Genomic DNA, 24,195 nt, shown 5'->3' with positions numbered 1-24,195 from the left:
GCACGGATGTTCTCAGATTCTTGGCTGTGTAAGCTTGTTGCAGTTGGAAGCGGAACAGAAACATCTGAAAGGCATTATTTGGATTACGGATGCTGGAGCATCTGATCTCACCTTTTGCTCTGGTTCCTAAATCACAACTGTTCTTCCTCTTTGCATTTAATCTGCATGTTCTGTCCCCTCCATTGTTGACATTGCCCCAGGGTTGACTTTTTGGAGAAGGCACTATCATTGTTTTAATTAAAGGGATGGAAAATTCAGGTAATCATGTTTGATGTTAATAGTTCAGTTTACAGGAGAGTGACTGTTTTAAGTTTAAAAGAAAAGAGGTTAGTGCAGGTTATAAAGTGCTGTTTCTTGTCCCTAAAAAGAAGTAGTCATATTTTGAAAAAATAACTATAATTTTTTTTTTCAGAGTATGATTTCATCCATTGTAAATAGCACATATTATGCCAATGTGTCAGCAACCAAGTGCCAGGAGTTTGGGAGATGGTATAAAAAGTACAAGAAGATTAAAGGTAAACTGACTTTTTTGTTTGTAAAGCCTGTTTTCAGTTTCTGAGGTTCATGAGTTGTTGATTATTTGGAATTTATGCTCATTTTAGATACAATTTATCTAATTTTTTACAAAGGTGAGATCTTTAATATTCCTGTCATGAGATCCAAATTGGCTCCCTTAAAACTAAGAAGATATTTGAAGTAAAAGTAAAATGAATAACACAATATGTTAAGTTTATAGTTTTCATAAGTGATACCTGCAAAGACCAAAATCCTTTAGAATGAAAACTTAAAAGCTGTCATTCTAGGTTGAATCAGCACTTACAGTTTGGATACTGATTAACAGATACTCTTGGGGTATCAGGATGGCTTTAGTCAGAAATGGAGTTTGATGTTGTGACCCTTTGTCGACGATTCCAGAGCGGTGGTGAAAGCACGGGCGGGCTCTGCGTTCAGGCGGACTTGGGATCAAATCTTTGGCTTCTACATTCTAGCTGTGGGAACTTCAGCAAATTATTTAACATCACCAAGACTCAATTTCCTCATCTGAAAATGGGGAATAAAGTACTTAGGTCACTGGGTAGATGCAAGGACTAAATAAGACAATACTGGCACAAAGTAACCTATTGATAAATAATAGTATACTACTAATAATAATTAATAGTAATAGTCATAGTAGCAGTAGTATATTACATATGGAATTATGTTTGGTCCTGAAAATAAAGTTCCTTAATGTGGTAAATAACATGCTATTTGGATCATCTAGACCTTTAAACATGTCAGGACCATTTCAAATATGTCAGTGGTGGAAAAATTCTTTTGTTTTCACTCCATTCAGATAAATGTTACCTACTAGGGTCCCTGAGGGGATTTGGGGAATTTTTTGTAACATTGGTTTTGATGGTCCTTTCAGTCCATATTTTGCATAATTATGCCATATTTATCACACTTTATAATATGTATACATAGCCTTGCTTACTCTGCCCCCATCTGAGGGGCAAATGACAATTTATGATGGGTAAGTAAAAGTAAAGGATGAATTTATTTGTTTTACTACTTGCAGGTTTTCTCAGGGGAGACGATGTCAAAGTAGTGCTTGTTGGCTATTGAGTATTTGAGAGCTTTTTTACAGGGTTATCTTTTGAAGAAATGAAGTTTACAAACATTGGTAGCACATTTCTGATCACAAAGGAATGAGAGTGTTTTATGCTAAATATACATTTTATGAGGCAAGCCAAAATATTGAGCTACCCAGGAGAAATTAAGTACACTGAAAACTGAATTAAGATCCGTTTCTTTTCAACAGATTCTAAAATTCTTAGAACCCTTTTAGATCCTGGTTTGGGCAAATGCTTTAGGATATTAATATTCACCCTTGTACATTATAAGATGAATAACTCCTTCTCATTATAAGACATCGTTGTGTGGCTCAGAAGGGTTTCTTTTCTGTAAGTGTTGCCTCCAAGTTTTTCTTTTAAAATAGGATTGTTAAAGTGCTTCAGCATATCCTCTTCGGCTAAAAATCAAAAGAATCATGCAGCTTCAAGGTCATTTGTTGGATCCCATTTACTTGCTGTTATAAGAGAAAGTAAGAGAGTGTCCTCTTTTAATAGGCTGGAGTATAATTCCAGATTCAGAAAGATTGGAAGCTCTTCATTCTAGTGTTTTCAGAATTGCCACTATAGAATGTGTGTGTGTGTGTGTGTGTGTGTGTGTGTGTGTGTGTATGCGCGCGCGCGCATGCATTCACACATTAACACTCATGTCTTCTACTTTTCTTTTTTCTTTCCTGGAGCTTTAATTCCTCAAGCCGTATCTTTTTTTTTTTTTTTTTTTTTTAAAGATAGTAAATGCACAGTTAAATCTTTAAGTGCCATAAAAGCAGACTGAGACCTTGATTTCATTCAGTTGGTCAAGGATCCACACCTGAAGAGGCTGTCAGACACTGTGTACACATACTATTCAAAGAGATGGAGCTAGTCATTGCTGTTGAAAAGTGTGTGTGTGTCTGTGTGTGTGTCAGTAGGAGGAGAAAAGGGAAGGTTAAGGTATGTGTGAAGTAAACACAAGCTGCCATAAAACAGTTCAAGTGGTGTTGATTCATCAACCAAGGGAGTGGGAGGAAAAACAAAGAATTCATGACAGGTATAATGGTGCACAGAAAATAAACACCCAGAGAAGTGCGTTTTATTAACTTTCGACCCTCAGAAAAAAGGAAGTGTTGGACTGAGGCAGGCACATTTTATTTGGTAGAAGCCTTTTTCTATGAATAGATGTTGCTGTGGGAGTTTCTACCTAGTAGGACCCGTTTCTCATGGGAAAGTAATGATTTGATTTGTAAAATTTGTTTGTGTCCCTGCTTTCAATGTGAAAAAAAAAGGCAATGAATTCCAAAATGGGAAACCATTAGTAGTGAAACCAGAATTCCACCATAGGGCTTTTTCTGAGAACCCAGAAGTCAGGGTTCCATGTCCCTCTCAGCCTTCCTACCTTCCATTTCTACCTCAAAGTTACCAATTTACATGCACTTCTATGCACTATTCAGCATAGAAGAAAATCTCAAGTCAACTTACTGACGTCCCAAACTAAATGCAGGCTACATTGTTAAATATGTTTCCTATTATCTGCTAATGTCTGTTTTAATAAAACAGTGGGAACTAAGTGGTTGCTTCTTAATCAAAAACATGATTTCCTAAACATAAGCTATGTGATTCTGTTACAAATTGCCACATATAGATCTCCTAGGTCAAAATTTTTTTCTCTTCTCATAGAAATAAATAAACAGTAAAATAATGATATACTCTGAAAGATCAAAGTAAATATGACTAAAACCTGGCAAAAATAAAAGTCTACTGGAAGGTTAAAAAAAAGATCAGATTGCAAATTCTATAGTTAATGCTTAAATAAATATGAGAAAAATGAACAATCAATAATTTGATATCATTAAAAACAGATGTAAAAACTATATACAAATGGAATTGTCTAAATTTTGAAGTAAACATTTTAATGTGCATTTTTTGAATTTGTTGTTATTATAGCTAAACTATTTACACTTATTCTTTAGAAAGTCCTAAATTGGTTTGGCTTAGCATGTTAACTTTATTTTCCCCAGTGATCACAGCAAAGCACATTCTGTTTACCTTTTTTCTTTAATTTCAAAGACAATCATGATTGACACAGACATATTTGAGTTAACATGAGCATTACTTCAGGATAGATAGGGAGACAGTGTGTATACTCTGGTTTCAAGGTCTAAGACCATGAATCTGTTTCCCAGGAGTATTTGACGTTGAAGAAAACGGAGTGGGTAGGTAGGGTAGGGTGGTAGGTTGGTTTAGACAGCATTTTTTTTTTTAATTGCCGATCATCACATACTATAATTGCTTCTGGACCAGATTTTACAATATAGAGCTCATAAGCTCCAAAGTATAAGAAAAAAAAAAAGTACATTTTATCTAAAAGCAAATAAAATTAAAAAGACCAATGAGTTTAATATTTAGGAATTTTAGTATTGTACATGAGGAGAATCCATAGACACCTAGAAACATTCGTGCTATTCCAAAATTATTATTATTATTATTATTATTATTTTTTTTTTTTTTTTTGAGACGGAGTCTAGCTCTGTTGCCCAGGCTGGAGTGCAGTGGCCGGATCTCAGCTCACTGCAAGCCCTGCCTCCCGGGTTCACGCCATTCTCCTGCCTCAGCCTCCCGAGTAGCTGGGACTACAGGCGCCCGCCACCTCGCCCGGCTAATTTTTTTTGTATTTTAGTAGAGACGGGGTTTCACCGTGTTAGCCAGGATGGTCTCGATCTCCTGAACTCGTGATCCGCCCGTCTCGGCCTCCCAAAGTGCTGGGATTACAGGCGTGAGCCACCGCGCCCGGCCACAAAATTATTTTTAAGGTCTTGGAATTATGAGGGATTTACCAAAGTAGTTTTTTCATAAGTTCTACACATTTTAGTAAAATTTTAGTTTTTTTACACAACTTTTTTTGTCTGAACTCTTGATGTGAACTTTTCCCATCATTTTTATGAAACGAAGTGACAATCATATATGTAGTACCACCATCAGTTTTACTCTCATGGCAGTCTACTTTTGTGGGGGATATAATAAAAATAAGAAAACGCCTTAATAAGGAATCTTTTATATATTTTAAATGTGTCCTAATTGATAAGTTACAAGAAAATAATTTTATATCTAAAGTGTTTGTCATCTGGTACCAAGAGCAAAATAAGCAGTTATCTTAGGTGAAGTCAATCCCAATTATTTAGTATGCCTCAAGAATGGAAGGGTCATTGAAAGTTTACACAAATACAGGTGGCTATTATAAAATTATTTGTGTTATAAAATAATACCATTAGAATGGGTGGACCTAACCAAACCCTGTATTTTGGCCAGAGTGCAAAATTATCCCCATCACTTTTCTTTTCTCAGTCATTGGCCAAGAACCCTCTGATTGTTAGTTGTCTTAATTTTATTTGTTTATTTGAACTTCTTTTGCCAGATATTAAAAAGCTGGGAGAAAAGAGGATTTTAAAAAGCAGTGTTACTTCCCCAAGCCTGGTTTATTCTAGTAATCAGTATTTTATCTGACCCTGTCTGATCTAGTCTTGCAAGATCAAACGTCCAGGCCAGCAGGCAGACAGTAAACAAAGCCCATGAAGGGTTTCGGTAAACACAAAGATTAGATGTTGAATGAAAATTAAACTCCTTGAACTAGTCCTCTGTACTAAAGTGGTTAAGTGGGTTGTGATTAAAAGAAATAAGTAATTATGATCATTATAGCTGAAATGATATAATGTTACCACATTTAAAGCACCTCTTGTACTCAAAAATGATTGTGTCATTTACAAAGTGGTGCCTTGGAGTTGAATAGAGAAATCAATGTCCCCTGACCTGGTTCCATAAGGCAGCCCTTGCTTAGCCATGGTGGTATCAGTGGTCAGGACAATGCCTTTAATCAACTCCTGGTCCTTCTGCCTCTGCTGTTGTTTAACTCTGATGAGGTAAAAGTAACTTACTTTTGTCTACCTAATTTTTCTGTCATGAAAGAAATTTGCTTTCAGCTTCAGATCTAAATGAAGTGTTCTGCAAGGAAGTTTGTCTGCCCTCTGCCTATGTCGTATCTCGTTGAAAGTAATGGCAACATAAAATCCTTTTGAACATTGTATACATATTTACTTATGTATTTTATACTGACAAATTATAGCTGTTTATATTTATGGGGTACAAAGTGATGGTATGATTTTTAATACAACGTGAAATGATTAAATCAAGTGAATTAACCTATTCATCACCTCAAATATTTGACATTTTTGTGATGAGAACATCTGAGACTTACTCTGTGATATTAAAATGCACAGTGCTCAATTATTAGCTATATTCACCATGGTGTACAATAGATCTCAAAAAAAAACCCAAACTTGTTTCTCCTCCCTGAGACTTTGTACCCTTTGATTATCATCTCACTGCTCCCACCTCCCAAACCTCTGTTAAACACCATTCTACTCTCTACTTCTATGAATGCAATTGTTTTAGATTCCACATATAAGTGAGAACATGCAGCATTTGTCTTTCTGTGTTTGACTTATTTCACTTAGCACAGTGTTCTCCAGTTCTACTCTTGTCATCGCAAATATTGGATTCATGGAAATAGAAACATCACTTCTACTGTCAACCACCTTTTATCGCACCAGTTTTTCAACACATGGAAGAGCCTTGCACATTTTCGTTGTGACAGTCACTGATAGTATGCATAGATCACCTATACTTGCTTGGCCCTCCAGTGGAAAGCTTATTGGTAGTTTAAGTGGAAAAATGGTGCCTGGGGAATGTCTTGAGCACTCATTTTAGACGTGGACTAATTCCTTGCATGGATCTTAAGAAGCTCATTCCAGCTGTACTGTAACTGCTTTGTTGGGCTGAATATACTTATTCATACATGTTTAAAGATATAAAAACATTTGTTAATAATGTAGTTTGTAGATTAAAAGAAATGAACTTGCAATCTACTCATATTTATACTATTTATGATGTTATTTTAAATAGACATTAAGAAAAGATGCAAAGGGAAAAATGAACTACTTTCCTTATGCCGCTCCCTACTTCTCTTGCATCTATTGATCCATGAGGCCATCATGTATACCTACTCTTTGGAAGAAGCATGAGACATAATTCCTGCTTTCCAAAAGCCTACAATCTGTGCGAAATGCTTAATTCATAATATAACACATACCTTGTCATTCAAAAACAAATTCTAGCTTCTATTTTATATATAATAGCTGGCAGGATTCTAAGGGCTGGGAATACAGTGGAGAGCATTACCTTTTTCTTTCTCACAAGATAATTGCAGTCATAATTAAATAAATAATTTTAACTAAATGTTTAGTGAGCACTTCTGCTATGGGCCGTAATTAGTTCTAGAAGCAGTGAGAAACATCTGTATGCACATAAGATATGCTTCCTACCTCTAGTTGCGTTGCCCTTAACCTGGCAGGAGAAGCAGCTGTATAAATGGATCTGGTAAATATATAGTGGTGATATAAACTAGTTTGATGGCGGCATAGAGGAAGGTCCGGAAACTCTTCTTGCTAGGTTTGACATGAGGTGGCGGGTGGGCAGTTAGGGAGAGGCAGCGCATGAATTATACCTTAAGGACAAGTGGAGTTACTGCGGCAAGGAGGAAAAGAGAAGGAGGAATGTTTTGAGCTACCGGATGATCATGAGTACAGATGGAGAAGTACAAAAGAGCATTGCATGTTTAGAAAATTACAAGTGACTGTCGAGTATGTCTAGAATGGCAGTACATTTATCCTGATACTATAATATAACAGGTGCCCAGAATGGCTAAGCTTTTGATCAGTGAAAAGGCAAAGGTAAAACATAGCTGGATGTAGGGAGGGTAGTGACACCAAACGTTGATAGAAATGACTGGGACCTGGCTGGGTGCAGTAACTCATGCCTCTAATCCTAGCACTTTGGGAGGCCGAGGTGGGTGGATCACGAGGTCAGGAGGTTGAGAGCATCCTGGCTAACACAATGAAACCACATCTTTACTAAAAATACAAAAAATTAGCCGGGCGTGGTGGCACATGCCTGTAATCGCAGCTACTCAGGAGGCTGAGGCAGGAGAATCGCTTGAACCCAGGAGTTGGAGGTTGCAGTGAACTGAGATCGCGCCATTGCACTCCAGTCTGAGTGACAGAGTGAGAGTCTTGTCTGACAAAGAAAAGAAAAGAAAAAAGAAATGGTTGGGACCTGGCTGGGAGATCATATGTGTTGTAATAATGAAAAATAAGGCTAAGAAGGTAGAAGACACACCTTAGGGGTCTTTGAAAGCCCAATTGAGGTATTTTGAGGATTGTTGAAGGTTTTTCAGCAAGAGAGTGACATATTGAAAATGATGGTTTTAAGAATGATTCCTCTAGACACCATCTGAAGCTGTATGAGGGTGTGAGTGGGTGTATGGCAGGAAGGGAGGTGCATGGGAGGGGGAAGGTTGGTATGTACACCTGGTGGAAGTAGGCAAAGTCGAATCTATTGCAGTAATTGACAGAAGTGGAGTGGTGAGGGAAGTGAGGCCCTGGCTTTGAGTGGCAGAAGTGAGAAAGACAGGAAGCCACCGATGCAAGAGGTTCAAGCAGAGAAGAGCCATGAGACTTGGTGAGAGTAAATAGGGGTATGGGAATGAGAAGGAGACATGCAAGCAAAATCCAGGTTTTGAGCTTAAGTGACTCTTGATGGTTGTGACAGAAATAGGACAATACCAACGGAGATGAAATTGCTGATACCTCAGTGAGAATTGACAACTAGGTAGAAATGTCCATGAGGCTGTTTGAGATGTGGACAGCCTACTAAAGGACAGGATGGAGAATAAATTTTTGGGCCACTTGATTGGATGACAATTGAAATGGTACCAAACGAACATTCCTTAAAGAGGAGAGCAAGAGCAGGAGAGGGCTGGAAGCTTTGAGAAGAAAAAAGCCAGGAGTTAAGAAGATGCAACTAGAGAGAGTGAGGTGTCACCAAAGCCAAGGGAAGATGAGTTACCAGGGGCGGAGTGTTATCAAAGGTGCAGTAGAGGGACAGGGGAGAGGAGAGGGAATTGGAGGCTCTTGGCTTTGGCAGAAAGGATATCAAAATGACATTGGAGGGAGCTGTCTCTGCAGTGTGAGAACAGGGAAAGCCTATGCATCTACTAAGGGAGAGGTGTCAAGGACATGAGAGGAAAGAGTCTAAATGTGGCTAAGTGAAGCATGAGGGCTAAGTGTAATTAGCAGAAAGAGGATGGAGCCAGCAGTTTTGAAGAGGAAGAGGAGTGATAAGCAAGAGCCCATCAACTAGGAGGGAATGGATCTGAGGCGCAGATAACGCGGTGCCTTTGAAAGAAAGAAAAATAGTGATGTTTTCTTCAGAATCTGGGAGAAGGGCAAGGAGATGTGCAAGGAGAGAAGGTTCTGGAGATGGAGTGGACGGTGAGGATGGGCAGCTCATGCCATGGGGTGTGAGACTGGGCTGGCATGACCTTCTAGCAGTGAAGGAGAGAATGGTTGGCATGGGGAGCTTGGTGGTGAGAACACCTGAAATAGGATCTGGACAGACCATGTCTGGGGAACAAGGAGGGTGTGTGCTTTAGATTGCTCCTAGTTTCAGACTTCCATTTGTCCTGCCCAGAAACAGAATAAAAAACTAGAAAACATATATAGATGTGATGGTGGCTGACAAAGAATCTACAGAGTGTGAAATGAGAGGCTTTGTGTGTAGACCACAAAATGCCCAGTTTATTTAAAATCTGATGATTGTGGGAACATCCTCTTCTACTGGGGAGACCAGCAGGTGAAAATCAGAGAACGCTTCTGGTTTCTTGATCAATTAAATAAAGATTATTACCTGATTTTCCTTAGACGCTTACAAGGTTCAAAGCTGAAAAGCACCTAAGCTCATAAGGTGCTTGAAGCACTTAACTATAAATGCTGTGTAAGATGCTAGGACTGAAATCACATTGCCTAATGGGAGACAGTTATTTAACTATTTGCCTGACTGATGAATGGCCTTCATTCCACCATTTGCAAGAATTTGAGAGTATTTGACCTTGGAGTCCTGAACTCCCAAGGGAGTGGATATGAATCTATAATCATCTAGAATACAAATCAGACTATGAGTTCTAACATTGGGCCTTTCAGGGTATCACCTTTTTAAGTTCTATGTACCATAGAAATTTTAATTTTTGACTAATCCCCCTTCTGGGCCAAAAGCTCCTTGAGAGAACTTCAGAGGCAGAGGTTTTGGGAACACAGGAACGTATCAATTTTCTGTCCTCCCTAGAGTCCTGTGAGCATGAGGTCTTAAACACTGTGAATACTTTGTAAATATTAATAGAATTGAATGTAATATAAATGAACTTATTTGAATATATGCATTTAGAGCAGTTTTATTTTTACACATATTATGTGGTGCACTAATCTTATTTGCTACCTGATCTGTCATTTGAGAGAAAAAAAGAAAGAAAAATCTTTGCTTGTTTAATTCGTATTGCAAATGTCCTTAGCAAATGAAATTGGTTAGAATCGTTCCATTTTTCTACTAATTATTGAGCTAACAATAGTCAATTCAGTTGAATGGGGCAGTAATATCTTTATAAAGTACAAATTAGAGACCATTTGTGTAGCCTAAGATAAATATGCCTTTGAGGTTTTCACAGCTAGTCTATGGAGTATTTTCCTTAATATAATGGCTTAAAACATTAAAGTCCTATAAAATCGCAGAGACTGGTCAGAGGAAAAGAATGGATCATGAATTGATTGTTTTCTTTGATTAACTTTTCTTCAGGTAGGTTGAATTAAAGAATTAATACACATGGAATGCCAACTGACAAAGGCAGAATTTTCCTAAGCAGTAATGTTAAGTTTCAACAATATGATTTCTTTTACTATCATGTGCTGAATTCACCTTAGAAATTATAGTTTTAGATTAAAGAGTAAAAATAAAGATATTATTAGATATAAGCCCTTTTAACCTATATAGAATGTTGTAAGAATACTTGAAATGATCAGTGATATCAAACTGTGATAAAGCATTGTTTGAAACCAAAAGGGACAATAGTGTTCTGGTACAGAGGGTGGAGACTAGGAAAGGTGGATAATGCTCACTTTTTCCATGGAACATAATGGGTCCTAGGAGCTTTTATTACCAAAGAAACAGAGGTGTCCACATTTGAGTTACTTTATGGTGGATATATACGTTTCTGTGGAGGTTAATGTGGTGGAAAAAGGAAGTTGATAATAAGGGGAAAATACACCTAAGAAAACCAGTCATATGGTATTATCACAGTGCTGGCTGGTAGACTTTGCTTATGGGCTGTTTTATTAGGAGTTAACAAGTTGGCTCTGAATATCTTGCTCTAGGCAGGGACTTTGCAAGCAAGTTCTCAAACCAGAGACAAATTCTCTTGAACAAATTTAGAGAAAAACAAAATCTTTGGGTTTGGTAGCTAGTCTTTTTCTTTCTTTTGCTCTTTAGCTCTTTCAAGCTCAATAATTTTTTAAAATTATGTTTGGTGAACTCTTCTGGTAGTAGTTTTATTTGTTTGTTTTAATGGTATGAGATTTATATCTGAGAGATCTATTAGCTTTGGCTACTGCAATCATGTCCGACTGTGTTTGTATTAACAGAAATTTTTTTTTTTGTATAGTAAATTGACCTTATACTTCCAGTTATTGACTAGGAGAAAATAAACCAGAAGTATTTTCAGTGACTAGGCATATTCAATGTTGGCAGACGGGCTGCTATTCTGGTTTGTTGGGGGAAATTAGTGTTATGTTTACCTTTTAAAAAGATTTTAACCCAATGAAAGCCTTTGGGTGGACAGTGGGGTTGTTGACCGTTAATGTGTAGCTTAGCTGAGTGCAAGGAGACAAAATAAGTATCAGGTGGAAGCATATGGAATTGCTGTTTTTGTAGGTCAAAGTTGTTACATATCACCAATTTCATATAGTTCAATTATATATGAATTTGTGATTGCCCAAGATTCTCAAGCTGTTATCATATTGTGTGAGTATGCATACCCAATTTCGTTTCTTGTTGGTTACTTGTTTCAAAGAAATACTTTCTATTTATAGAATTTATAGGGTACTTGAGAAAGCTCTCTGCTGTGTGATTCATATCCTTCATCAGTCCATGCTGATGACACTCATGTTGGGTCAATAGCTTTCGCCTCAAGAAAAATAAGAAAAATAAGATAATGGGAGGGGATTTATAAAAATAAATATAATCACTGTATATGTATATATGTGTGTGTGGCTTACAGTTGACTAGAATGAATTGCTAATAAACTGACAAAATAGGAATTTAAAGGAGCTATCTTTTATCATCAAATAGAAATGCACTTTAAATCATAGGCAGATGTTATGGGCCCATCTACGTGTAGCAGACAGTTAAATTGTCTGAAGCAAATATATTGATGGAATTTTTTAAAGTTGATATTATTCAGTACTGTATCTCTAGGGGCTGCCATCATTCCTGGCACATGGTAGTTGATTAATAAATGTTTATTATATGAATTTTAATGCAAATAATTCTATTTAAGTGATTAGCTGATTCAACTGTTGAGGAATCAGTGATTTCATCACTTTTTGAGTTGACAGTCTTTTCAGTCTATGTTACACAAAGCATACAGTGGAGGCTCAGGTTGAGCTTTTACCATTCAGATGACTTATCCATCCTTCATGTCACATACATGTGCCATGTGCACTTATACACACACACATGCAAATACAAAGTGAAACTTATCAGTAAGAAAGTTGATTGCTCCTGACCCAAATCCTGAAACTATTAATAACCACATGCTCCAAACTGGGCAGTTCACCTTAAGCAGCAGAATACAGACTGCAGGGTCCTAAAGGCATAGGTTTGAATTCAGAGTCTTCCATTAACAGGTTTGCAACATCAAACAATTATGACATTAAAGCCAAATGACTGACCTTCAGCTTCTTTAATAAAGTAGGCATCTTAATATCAATGCCGTAGAATTATTGTGAGAGTTAAACGATAATGATGTGTAAGGGATTTAGCTCAGTGCTTCAGCTACTATATAAATGGTAGGGTTTGGTGTTACCTGAAATGCCAATGCAGTTTGAAAAAGGTATGTTAGCAGTAAAAATATGAAAATTCTTAAACTTATAATACATATATTTTTTATAAAGAAAACCCATTAAAAAGCACTTGTGAAACATTTAGGCCTTAGAACTTGACTTTGAGTTATGCACAAAAAGAGGAAAAAGTGGCCATGCGGTTTGCATTTTCTTATTATGAGGCTAGAGCCAGCAGCCTTAATCATTTTGAATACTCCTAAATATTTATCTGCATTTGGATAGTTATTTGACCTAGAGCACATTTTTTAATTTCTCTGGTATTAGACAAGATCATTATCTTTAAAATTGGGCATCAAGGTTTTAGAGCATAAGGTGGGGAAGCAGAGAACCTGGAGAGGAGGTTTGTAAATTTAAGGCATTCATATGCTCTAGTATCTTTTTTCTGTGCTCTAATGTTTGGGTACCAATCTGAAATTGTTGGTTTGATTGGCAACTTTTTTACCAAGAGTGCCAAAAGCAAACCAATGTCTTTTTTTGCATTTGTAGAATCACTTCCAGAGTACTTTCTAAGGTTGAAAGAGTCATAGAGAAATTCTGCCATCTTCTTTTCTTTCTTTTTTTTTTTTTTTTTTTTTTGGCTTATGTTCTTCTACCCAGGGTTTCTAGGAGAGGTTCTGGGGAATACTAGAGTGTTATCTTATTAAGGAATCCATTAGCACTCATTCATGCTAATCCATTTACATTTGCATAAGCATCTTAATGGCTTAAAGAAAAATCCATAGGCCAGAGTTTCTGGAAATTTCTCAGTGCAAAGCCTTTTACCCAATTCATTACTATCTACCCATTATAACTATGGACAAACCCCAGGGGCTATGTCACAAAAGCAACTATGTTAAGGTTTGCAGCATGAAAATACTACCATAATAGCTCTAGAAATATTATCTATCTTTTCAGCAGTATTGATAAACTTGCAAGAGCTATACTCTAATTACTATTGCTATTGCCACTATATTTTTCTATTTTCTATTCTATTTCTATTTCTAATTCTATTTCTATTACAAGTCCCCATAGTTAATGTCATAATTGTTTGATGTTACAAACCTGTTAATGGAAGACTCTGAATTCAAACCTATGCCTTTAGGACCCTGCAGTCTGTATTCTGCTGCTTAAGGTGAACTGCCCAGTTTGAGGCATGTGGTTATTAACAGTTTTAGGATTTGGGTCAGAAGCAATCAACTTTCCTACTGGTAAGTTTCACTTTGTATTGCATGTGTGTGTGCACAAGTGCACATGGCACATGTATGTGACATGAAGGACGGAAAACAGCTATTTTTCTTGTAATAGAAATTAATTGTCTTAAAATGGTACTTTTAAAGATGCTCTTAGATAAGTAACCTGCAAGGTTACTTTAAGACCACTTTACAGGTAATCCTTCCCATTTTACAGATAATCCCCAGATCACTCATCTAGTTATGACCCAGGCCTTTGAAATTTCAGTTTGCTTTTCTTTCTGCCTTTCCTATGCCACCTTGCTGTTACTGGCAGGCATCTGTGCCAATCAGATGCTTCATCTTTTGCTCAAAAACTTTCAGAAACTATACTTTAGGGCACTAAGTCATTGGATTATATTTTGAGCATTGAAATTTTATTATATTTACTTTACACAATTGCAAAAGAAATAATAAGAATTAAGTGCCACAATATAGGAGTGAAAGACTATATACATATATACACACACACACACACATATGTATATATGCACAAACATATATATACGTATATATACTTGTGTATATATATGTGTGTATGTATGTGTGTATTATTTTATTTTTTGAGTTTTGAAAATGTTCTTGTAACAACCTAAAATATAAATATATATCAGGGATTTATAATATTTAAAATAAATACTTGGCTTCCTGGATGTACTGTAAAAAGTGTCCTAAATAAAATAAGATTTTTGGACCAAATACCTTTTAATTGTAATGCAGGTAAATTCCTGAGGGAGAAGTATAACTTTCTCATCTGTGAACAACCAGCCACAGGCAGCAATTGTGAGCATCTGAATAGCTAATGGTCATAGGGTGCTCTTGGTTAGAGCATCATCGCTGTGAACTTGGTGAGGTTTTAGGAGTTTCTGAAATTCTAATATAGGGCTACAAAGGCCTTATCTGCTTTAGACTTAAATAGAATCCCGGAAGCTTAGAGAGTGGTTAGAAAATGGCTGCCCATTCCCTGCAGTTTTCGCTCAGTCCCAGGAAATTTGAAGGAATCTGCAAGATCCTCTTAGAACTCTGAGTTTTTCAGAGACCTGAACAGACTCCAGATCTGAACTGTTTATCTGGAAGGTCTCTGGACTGGTACCTTTCCCCAGATGTTGGAATAGCTACCAAAAGCCTCACAGCTACTGGACATAGAAGCATTTGAGCCCCCCTTGCCTTGACGGTTTCTTAAACCATCTTCTGTTTGGGAACTTACATTAGAAGCTGGGGACATCATTCCTTTCCAGGCGATTCCCTCTCTGGTACTCACCCTCAAGGCTTCAGCCACAGTAGAATCAAGTTCATTGTGAATTAAATTGAAGCTCTGATTTAAAGCTCTGGGAGCAGTTGTGAGTTATTTATTTATTTATTTATTTATGAGACAGAGTTTGACTCTGTCGCCCAAGCTGGAGTGCAGTGACACAATCTCGGCTCACTGCAACCTCTGGATTCAAGTGAATCCAACCTCCTGGATTCAAGCGATTCTCCTGCCTCGGCCTCCTAATTAGTTGGGATTACAGGCATGAGCCACCACACCTGGCTAATTTTTGTATTTTAGTAGAGACCAGGTTTCACCATGTTGGCCAGGCTGGTCTCGAACTCCTGACCTCAAGTGTTCCGGCCTCCTCGGCCTTCCAAAATGCTGGAATTGCAGGCATGAGCCACTGCGCCAGGCCAGCAGTTGTGTTTTTACTGTCTCTTTAATAAGTAAGCATGTTGCCTTTGTCAGAATATTTTCTGTTGTGAATGTGAACATTGCTTTCACCGTCAGAAACAGCACTACCATTTACCCTTCATTTTTTCCAGGATTTCTGATCTTCCTGCTAAATACTGCAGGCATAAGATGGCCCTTAGGGCCAAGGTGATGTCTTTGGTCTTGGTTTAGTTTAAGACAGACTTAACATGATGTTTTCCATTACACAGTGAAAAAGCAAGAACACAAAACCAGGCACTGCTGTTAGGTCTGTGTTTCACACATTGTGGTTACTTTCTAATTATTTTAAAAGAAAGAAGAGAAAGGAAGGGAGAGATGGAAGGAGGGAGTAAAGGGAAGAAGAGAAAGAAAGAAGCAGGAAAGCAGGAAGGGAGGGAGGGAGGAAAGAAAGAGAAAAAGAAAGTTGAGGCTCAATTTTCTGATGCAGTCTGGCACATCCTGATGCTCCCTCTCTTTTTTAAGCATCTGTACTTCACTTGCTGTGACTTAAGAGGCTAAAAACGTTATTCTGATATTATTTTTATAAGAGTGGCAGCAAGAACTAAATTAAAATGTTTTCAATTTAGGCAAAATCAGCCAGGCACGGTGGCTCACGCCTGTAATCCCAGCCCTTTGGGAGGCTGAGGCGGGCGAATCACTTGAGTTCAGGAGTTGGAGACCAACCTGGCCAACATGGTGAAACCCCGTTTCTACTAAAAATATAAAAATTAGCTGGGCACCGTGGCACATGCTTGTAATCCCAGCTACTCAGGATGCTGAGGTATGAGAATCACTTGAACCTGGGAGGTGGAGGTTGCAGTGAACTGAGATTGTACCATTGCACTCCAGCCTAGGTGATGGAGTGAGACTCTGTCTCAAAAAAAAAAAAAAAAAAGGCAAAACTTGTTTAAATGGTTTCTGAATTAGTGTTCTGCCTTGGTCATTGGAGATGCATCCTTTTGAGAGCATTTGATCCTTAGTCATTCTTAAAGTCGAGATGATAATTTTTTCTTCTTCTTTCATTCTTGGGAGTAAAGAACTTGGCTTTTATTGGTAGAACTGTTAGGAACTGAAAAACATAAAGGGTGACTAGTCTCAGAGACAGAATTTAAAAACTGATAGCCCATGGACAGATCTGGTTTTCAGAAATGTTTTATTTGGCTTTTATTGTATTTTGAAACGGAATTAGTTGCTAACACTTAAAAATTAGGAGATATCATGTAAAATCCAGATTTTTTGTTTTCTCAAAAAAAAAAAAACAAAAAAGAAAAAAACGAAAAAAATGACAATGTAAGAAAGACAGAAACTGGCTGAGGTTAGGTAGTGGTTGTTACCTTTGAACTGGTTAGACTTTCTCTCCTCCACCTAGTTCTTCTGCAGCTGGCTTTTCTGGCTGTTATCGACCTGAACAGTAGGTATTTGCATTTGCAGTTTCTTCATTAATATTTACTAAGTGGTTAGTACTTCATGGTGTTACTACAAATGTAATATGTTGCTATGTCTTTATAAGATACTTCCATAGTTACTGTTCTTAACTGTAAGAATTTATAAGGATCCACCTGGAAACTTATAAGGATAGAAAGAATGATTATATATAACCTCACAGAATATGGACTGACATTATTCAGACTCTTTTTTTTTTTTTTTTTTTTTGAGACGGAGTCTCGCTCTGTCGCCCGGCTGGAGTGCAGTGGCCGGATCTCAGCTCACTGCAAGCTCCACCTCCCGGGTTCACACCATTCTCCTGCCTCAGCCTCCCGAGTAGCCGGGACTACAGGCGCCCCGCCACCTCGCCCAGCTAGTTTTTTGTGTTATTTTTGGTAGAGACGGCGTTTCACCGTGTTAGTCAGGATGGTCTCGATCTCCTGACCTCGTGATCCGCCCGTCTCGGCCTCCCAAAGTGTTGGGATTACAGGCTTGAGCCACCGCGCCCGGCCTTATTCAGACTCTTATTGCAACAATTCATATAGGTTTCATAGCGCTCTGATGTTTATGCTTCATTGTGAACATGATTTTGACTAGATCTATGAATGAAGTATTTTTAAATTATGTGATTTAGATATATCTCAAGAAAGTAAACTCACTCAAATGTAATTAAATTGTTGAAACATGAAAATACCAAAATTTTGGAAAATTAACATTTGGTCAAATAATGCATTCTATAGGAGGATGGTTCTGTGTTTTTTCAGCAGAAGATGAAATAGATGGCCAGGCACAGTGGCTCACGCCTGTAATCCCAGCACTTTGGGAAGCCAAGGCAGGTGGATCACCTGAGGTCAGGAGTTTAAGAGCAACCTGGCCAAGATGGGTGAAACCCCATCTCTACTAAAAACACAAAAATTAGTTGAGTGTGGTGGTGGGGCATACACCTGTAATCCCAGTTACTCGGTAGGCTGAGCACAAGAATCACTTGAACCCAGGAGGCAGAGGTTGCGGTGAGCAGAGATCGTACCACTGCACTCTAGCTTGGGGTAACAGAGTGAGACTCGGTCTCAAACCCCTCTCCCCACCAAGCAATGAAATAGATAAAATATTTCCTTATTAAGAATCTGAAAACATAATTTAATGTCTGAATTTATCTTTACTTTGACTGAATTAAAAGAAAATAAGCAAAAGTGAATCCAATATTTAACTGAGACCGATATTTCTGTCTCTAAGATTTTACTTTGGAATCAGTTCATGGTCTCTTTACCTTTTTGTTTTGTTTTGTTTTTCAGTGAGGAAATTATGATGGTAATTCCTGTTCTATGGAAACTGTTAGATTATGTTATCTGAAGGCTCCTAACCATTTGCTTGGTTTGGTTTTAAGGCTATGTACTTTAAAGTTTAATTAATATAATAATTGAAAAAGGTTTGCCTTTAGAAGATGAGTAATTTGTTTTCTTAACCTTATGAAGGAAAGGTGACATGTAAAACAAATGAATTACACTGTGAGGATTAGGCGGGGTGCAGTGGCTCACACCTGTAATCCCAGAACTTTGGGAGGCCGAGGCGGGTGGATCGCATGAGGCTAGAGTTCGAGAGCAGCCTGGCCAACATGGTGAAACCCCGTCTCTACTAAAAATACAAAAAATTAGCTGGGTGTGGTGGCCCGTACCGGTAATCCCAGCTACTTGAGGCTGAGACAGAAGAATCACTTGAACCTGAGAGGTGGAGGCTGCAGTGAGCCGAGACTGCACCATTGCTACAGCCTGGACAACAAGAGTGAAACTCTGTCTTACAAAAAAAAAAAAAAAAAAAAAAAGCAAACATTGTAAGGATTAAGTTAGAAATTGAGCCCTAAAAGAAGTTTGAAGTAAACTCTTGACTTACTTGGGAGTTTATAGGAATGTTAAGCAAGAAATCAGGCTTTTTTTTTTTTTTTTTTTTTTTTGAGACAGAGTCTTACTCTATCACCGAGGCTGGAGTGCAGTGGTGTGAGTTCCACTCACTGCAGTCTTCACCTCTGCCTCCTGGGTTCAAGCGATTCTCCCAACTCAACCTCCTGAATATCTGGGATTACAAGTGCGTGCCACCATGCCTGGCTAAATTTTGTATTTTCAGTAGAGATGGGATTTTGCTGTGTTGGCCAGGCTGGTCTCGAAATCCTGACTCCAGGTGATCCACCAGCCTTGGTCTCCCAAAGTGCTGGGATTGCAGGCATGAGCCACCATGCCCAGCCGAACTGAGTTTCTTTAAAAAGCAGGAGAAAGCACTGTACTGTACATGTCTAAATATAAGGTGATACAAAGACTTGGATGTTCACATATTTTCCTAATGGGATATTTTGCATGCATAAAACTTGTAGACATGGATATAAAATAGTTAAATATCTACCCACATTTTAATGTATTAATTTACTTCCACACATACCTTTTTAAAGTCACATATTACATAAAGTATTAATTTAGAAACACTACTTTGTTCCACCCTTACAGTTCATTGACTTTATTCAGATGCTTCACATGTGATTTGGCATCAGTGTCTGTCATCACCAACTCCCCTGTTTTGAGTCATCTCACCCAGTTGTCCAGCACACATCATTTCTGCCTAAATTTTTTAAGACTCAGTATTTTTTTAATAAAACCATGATTCTGTCACTGTTAACTATATGCGAAGCCACACATGCCATTTGTATAATAGAGAGACAATTATTTTTTTATATGTGTTCTATAGGTGAATATGTTTGATCTCTAGCTTCTTAAAGTTACCTTTAATGGACTTTTACATAGTCATATCCAGCATTTGCAATCATAAGAAATAATTGCTAAATTTGTATGGATTTTTTGCTTTCAAAAAGAGATCTTGTTAGATTATGTTACACCTGTAAGCATTTAACACTAATAATGATGGGATTGTTTCAGCCCCATTTCTTTACTCCAAACCAAACTTTGTTTTTCATGATAGAATAATACAGAGACTTGGATAAGGATTTGGCTATGAGGTGACTGTCTTTCCTGAGACATTATCTTAGGGAAAGAAAAATACTTGCCTTGTGCTTGTGTATATGTGATACTTACTTTCTTTTCTCTTTCAAAGTATTCTTTAAATCTTTATTAAAGTGCAATATAATGTAATAAAGCAGATAACCTGGAGACAGGGTGAACTTCATTTAATGGCAAGTTGAGGTGATGTTATTAATTTTGTTATTTTTTTTCTTATCTGAGTGCATAGCACAATGTTTAAAATATCAATTTCTTAAAGAAACATTTCTATAAAAATAGCAAGTGAGTCAATAAATGGATATACTATGTGGTAGACATTTTTTAATGAACATTTCCATAGTTGTATAATAATATTTATGTGAGCTTTTTACTAGAACGTAGCACTTAATTTGTCAGGAGATGTTGTCCTTGTCATTTCCTGATAACCATTAACTACATACTACGGAAGATAAGAACAGCTGGCGCTTTTATAACAAAGGGTGATTGGGGAGATGATAGAGCTTGGGGATCTAAGAGGATTTAGAATGGTCAGTGGTTTCTGTCTTGGCTGTTTAATGAAATGCTTACTTTTAAGAATTTTAACAAATTGAAGTGGCAAATATTTTTACTTTCTTTCATATGTTCCATGAAAAAAACCTATTGTAACATTTTGCAGAAAAGAATGTCGCTTTTATGCTGGAACTTCCATCATTGTATGAAAAAATGTTTATATTATTAACATACCAAAAGTATAATTCAGTTCTACATATATTAGCAATAAATTGTACCAATGAAAATAATGATGAATTATCACTTTTATCTCTTAACAGTGGAAAGAGTGGAACGAGAAAACCTTTCAGACTATTGTGTTCTGGGCCAGCGTCCAATGCATTTACCAAATATGAACCAGCTGGCATCCCTGGGGAAAACCAACGAACAGTCTCCTCACAGCCAAATTCACCACAGTACTCCAATCCGAAACCAAGTGCCCGCATTACAGCCCATCATGAGCCCTGGTCTTCTTTCTCCCCAGCTTAGTCCACAACTTGTAAGGCAACAAATAGCCATGGCCCATCTGATAAACCAACAGATTGCCGTTAGCCGGCTCCTGGCTCACCAGCATCCTCAAGCCATCAACCAGCAGTTCCTGAACCATCCACCCATCCCCAGAGCAGTTAAGCCAGAGCCAACCAACTCTTCCGTGGAAGTCTCTCCAGATATCTACCAGCAAGTCAGAGATGAGCTGAAGAGGGCCAGTGTGTCCCAAGCTGTCTTTGCAAGAGTGGCATTCAACCGCACACAGGTACAATTAGCATTGAACACTGTAATTAACAATAATGCCGGGGACAGAATTGAGATAGTCATAATTATTTTTATCTGTTTAAAAAATTTTATGGAGCTCAGCACATAGAATTAGATTAATTAATAATCCTTAGTTAATGAAACACTGTTACCATTGATCCATGCATGACCATGATTAATTTACTAATTGTTTAATTTTAATGATGTAATGGACATCTTTGAACCCAACGTGCAACTCAGGACCCCAAATGTTACTAATGACTTGGGTATGTACTCTCATCCTCTCCATTTACTGTTTCCAGATGTAACCCTGATCTTGAATTTTGTGATTATCATTCTCTTGCCATTTTTTTTTTTAACAAATTATAAAACTATGCATGCCCACTCCATTTTTTCCCTTGGTTTTGAACTTTATAAAAGAAATAAAATTATGTTTTATAATTTTATAAGTAAAGTTTTATTTAAAAATTTATAAAAGTCCTTCAAAACATACAAGTTAGATTTAAGATATTGATAAAATGATACTGGATAGTTTACTCTTATTTTAATGTTTGAGGGAATATAACATTACATGTTGAAAAAGTAAACAGTTAATTCACACGTCTTATTTTTATTGAGGGTGCTTATATGTAAGACATTGTTTTCCACCAGTAGTTCTTAAACTGGAGTGTGCATCAGAATCACCTGGAGGGCTGTGAAAACACAGACTGCTGGGCCTCATCCCACAGTTTCTGATTGAGTAAGTCTGAGGTTGGACTCAGCAATGAACCTTTCTAACAAGATCCTAGGTGATTATGATGGTAATGATCGGGGGCCACATGTTGAGAAACACTTACCTAGCCCTTATATGAGTAAGAACAAAGCAAATGTGCATAACCTCAGGGTGCTAACGATCTAGGGGTGAAAACCAGGTAACCAGATAACTAGAGTAAAATGTGAAGTGTGATGAGTAATGTTGGAGAGTGTAAGCAGTGGTTGTGGTGGAGGATCATGGCGAGGTGGAGGTGAGGAATACTTCCAGGAGAATGAATACCATAAGCCTTCGAAACAACAACAGGTTAAAGTTTCAGCACCCTGGTAAACACAAGGCAGGAAGCTAAGCTCTGTGTAGATGCAAAAAGGAGAAAAATAATGGGCAAGCACATATGTAAACAACATGCTAGAGTATTAGGTTGTCAAGGGGTTAGACGTTGAAGGATAAATAAAGTACAGCAGGCAAAGATGATGAAGAAGAAGTATTATTTTAAACTAAAGAAATTCATAGTAAAAATGTTGAGTTAAAAAATGCAGGAATAATTTGAAGACATAAAACAACTCATTTCTGAGAAAAACTGTATGAATGTACAGAATGTAGGAATGCCTTCATTAATCTGATATCTGTTCAGAGACACATAATAACACACACTATAGATGGACCTTACAAATAAAAGAAAGCATGCCGGATTGAAACCCCAGTAGTTTGGAAAATACAGGAATGTTTCCAGATTTAATTACTTCAAAAGTTAAGGGGCTGGGCGTGGTGGCTCATGTCTGTAGTCCCAGCACTTTGGGAGGCTGAGATGGGCAGATCACTTGAGGTCAGGAGTTCAAGACCAGCCTGGCCAACATGATGAAACCCCGTCTCTGTTAAAACAAAACAAAAAAATTAGCCGGGCATGGTGGTGCGTGCCTGTAGTCTCAGCTACTTAGGAGGCTGAGGCAGGAGAATCACTTGAACCCAGGAGGCAGAGGTTGCAATGAGCCGAGATCGTGCCACTGCACTCCAGCCTGGGTGACAGAGTGAGACTCCATCTCAAAAAAAAAAAAAAAAAAAAAAAAAAAGTGAAAACTCTCACTGGAAAGAAATCTGATAAATGTTGGTAAATTGGATTGCCTGATGCAAGTTAACACTCAAAAAATGCACCTAAGTGAAATGTTATACCAGTTATAAATATTTTACATTTATCAGTGGTTCATTGTTAAAGAGGGTCGTCTGTTTACTTTTGGTTTCCACTTCTTTTGCAAGAAAACATTGAGGTAAGAATTTTGTAGATACTGTTTAAGCAATCCTGCGTGAGTTAAATAGATAGTGTTTTTGTTAAGTCAATTAATACAGTTTTTCTCTCTTTTTTGAAAGTGTGTTGGATCTCTGGTTGAATTGAAGTGTATTTCTGTTGTATAGGCAATTTTAATTTTTATTAGTTTTGAAATTGTCCTATGATTAATGAGTCATTGAAAAATGAGTTTTTGTGCTGAGTGCGGTGGCTCATGCCTATAACCCCAGAACTTTGGGAGGCTGCGGCTGGCAGATCACGATGTCAAGAGAGTGAGACCATCCTGGCCAACATGATGAAACCCCGTCTCTACTAAGAATACAAAAATTAGCTGGGCGTGGTGGCTTGTGCCTGTAATCCCAGCTACTTGGGAGGCTGAGGTAGGAGAATCACTTGAACCAGGAGGTGGAGGTTGCAGTGAGCCGAGATTGCGCCACTGCACTCCAGCTTGGCAACAGAGTGAAAAAAAAAGAAAAATGAGTTTTTGTTAATGGTTGGGATTTTCTTACTGGCCTCATGTGGCAAGTTTTGGTTATCTCTCATTATATATATTTTACCTTTTTATGGGAAAAACTACTCTTTTTGGTGTAAAGATATTTTTTATATTTTCTTTGCTTGTAAAGAGTTATTATCAATTTGCAAGTATAAAAAATGCAAGTATAGTTGGTAGTTCATAAGAAAGGTAGATAATAAAACTTAAAAGGGATGGCACAGATTGAAAAAGGCCTTGAGTGCCAAGACAAGAGCTCTGAACTTTAACAGGCGCTGGAAACCATCAAAGGTCTTATGTAGGAATATGCTGTGCTCCCACCATCTTAATTAGACCTTATGGAGGTTTGATAGCAAGGGGGTAGGAATATCATTTAGGAGGCTGCTGCTAGTATCCAGGTGAAATGTATGGAGGTTTTGAACTAGGCTG

General features: G+C 37.6%; 1 protein-coding gene across 5 annotated transcripts in view; it reads left to right on the top strand.

Annotated features, from left to right (window-relative positions):
* Positions 1-24,195, top strand: part of SATB2 (SATB homeobox 2) — a 194,188-nt gene that overhangs the window by 95,138 nt on the left and 74,855 nt on the right. For all 5 annotated transcript variants that reach the window (XM_065525834.2, XM_045367439.3, XM_065525832.2 and 2 more), the window contains 2 exons: positions 413-515; positions 20,772-21,244. In XM_065525834.2, coding sequence (XP_065381906.1) covers positions 413-515; positions 20,772-21,244 — 576 coding nt within the window. The remainder of the gene's footprint in view (positions 1-412; positions 516-20,771; positions 21,245-24,195) is intronic.

Source organism: Macaca fascicularis, chromosome 12, assembly GCF_037993035.2.
Source record: "Macaca fascicularis isolate 582-1 chromosome 12, T2T-MFA8v1.1".
In the NCBI taxonomy this organism is placed as follows: domain Eukaryota; kingdom Metazoa; phylum Chordata; class Mammalia; order Primates; family Cercopithecidae; genus Macaca; species Macaca fascicularis.
Note: the sequence above shows the minus strand (reverse complement) of the source record. Positions and strands in the feature narration are given on the sequence as shown.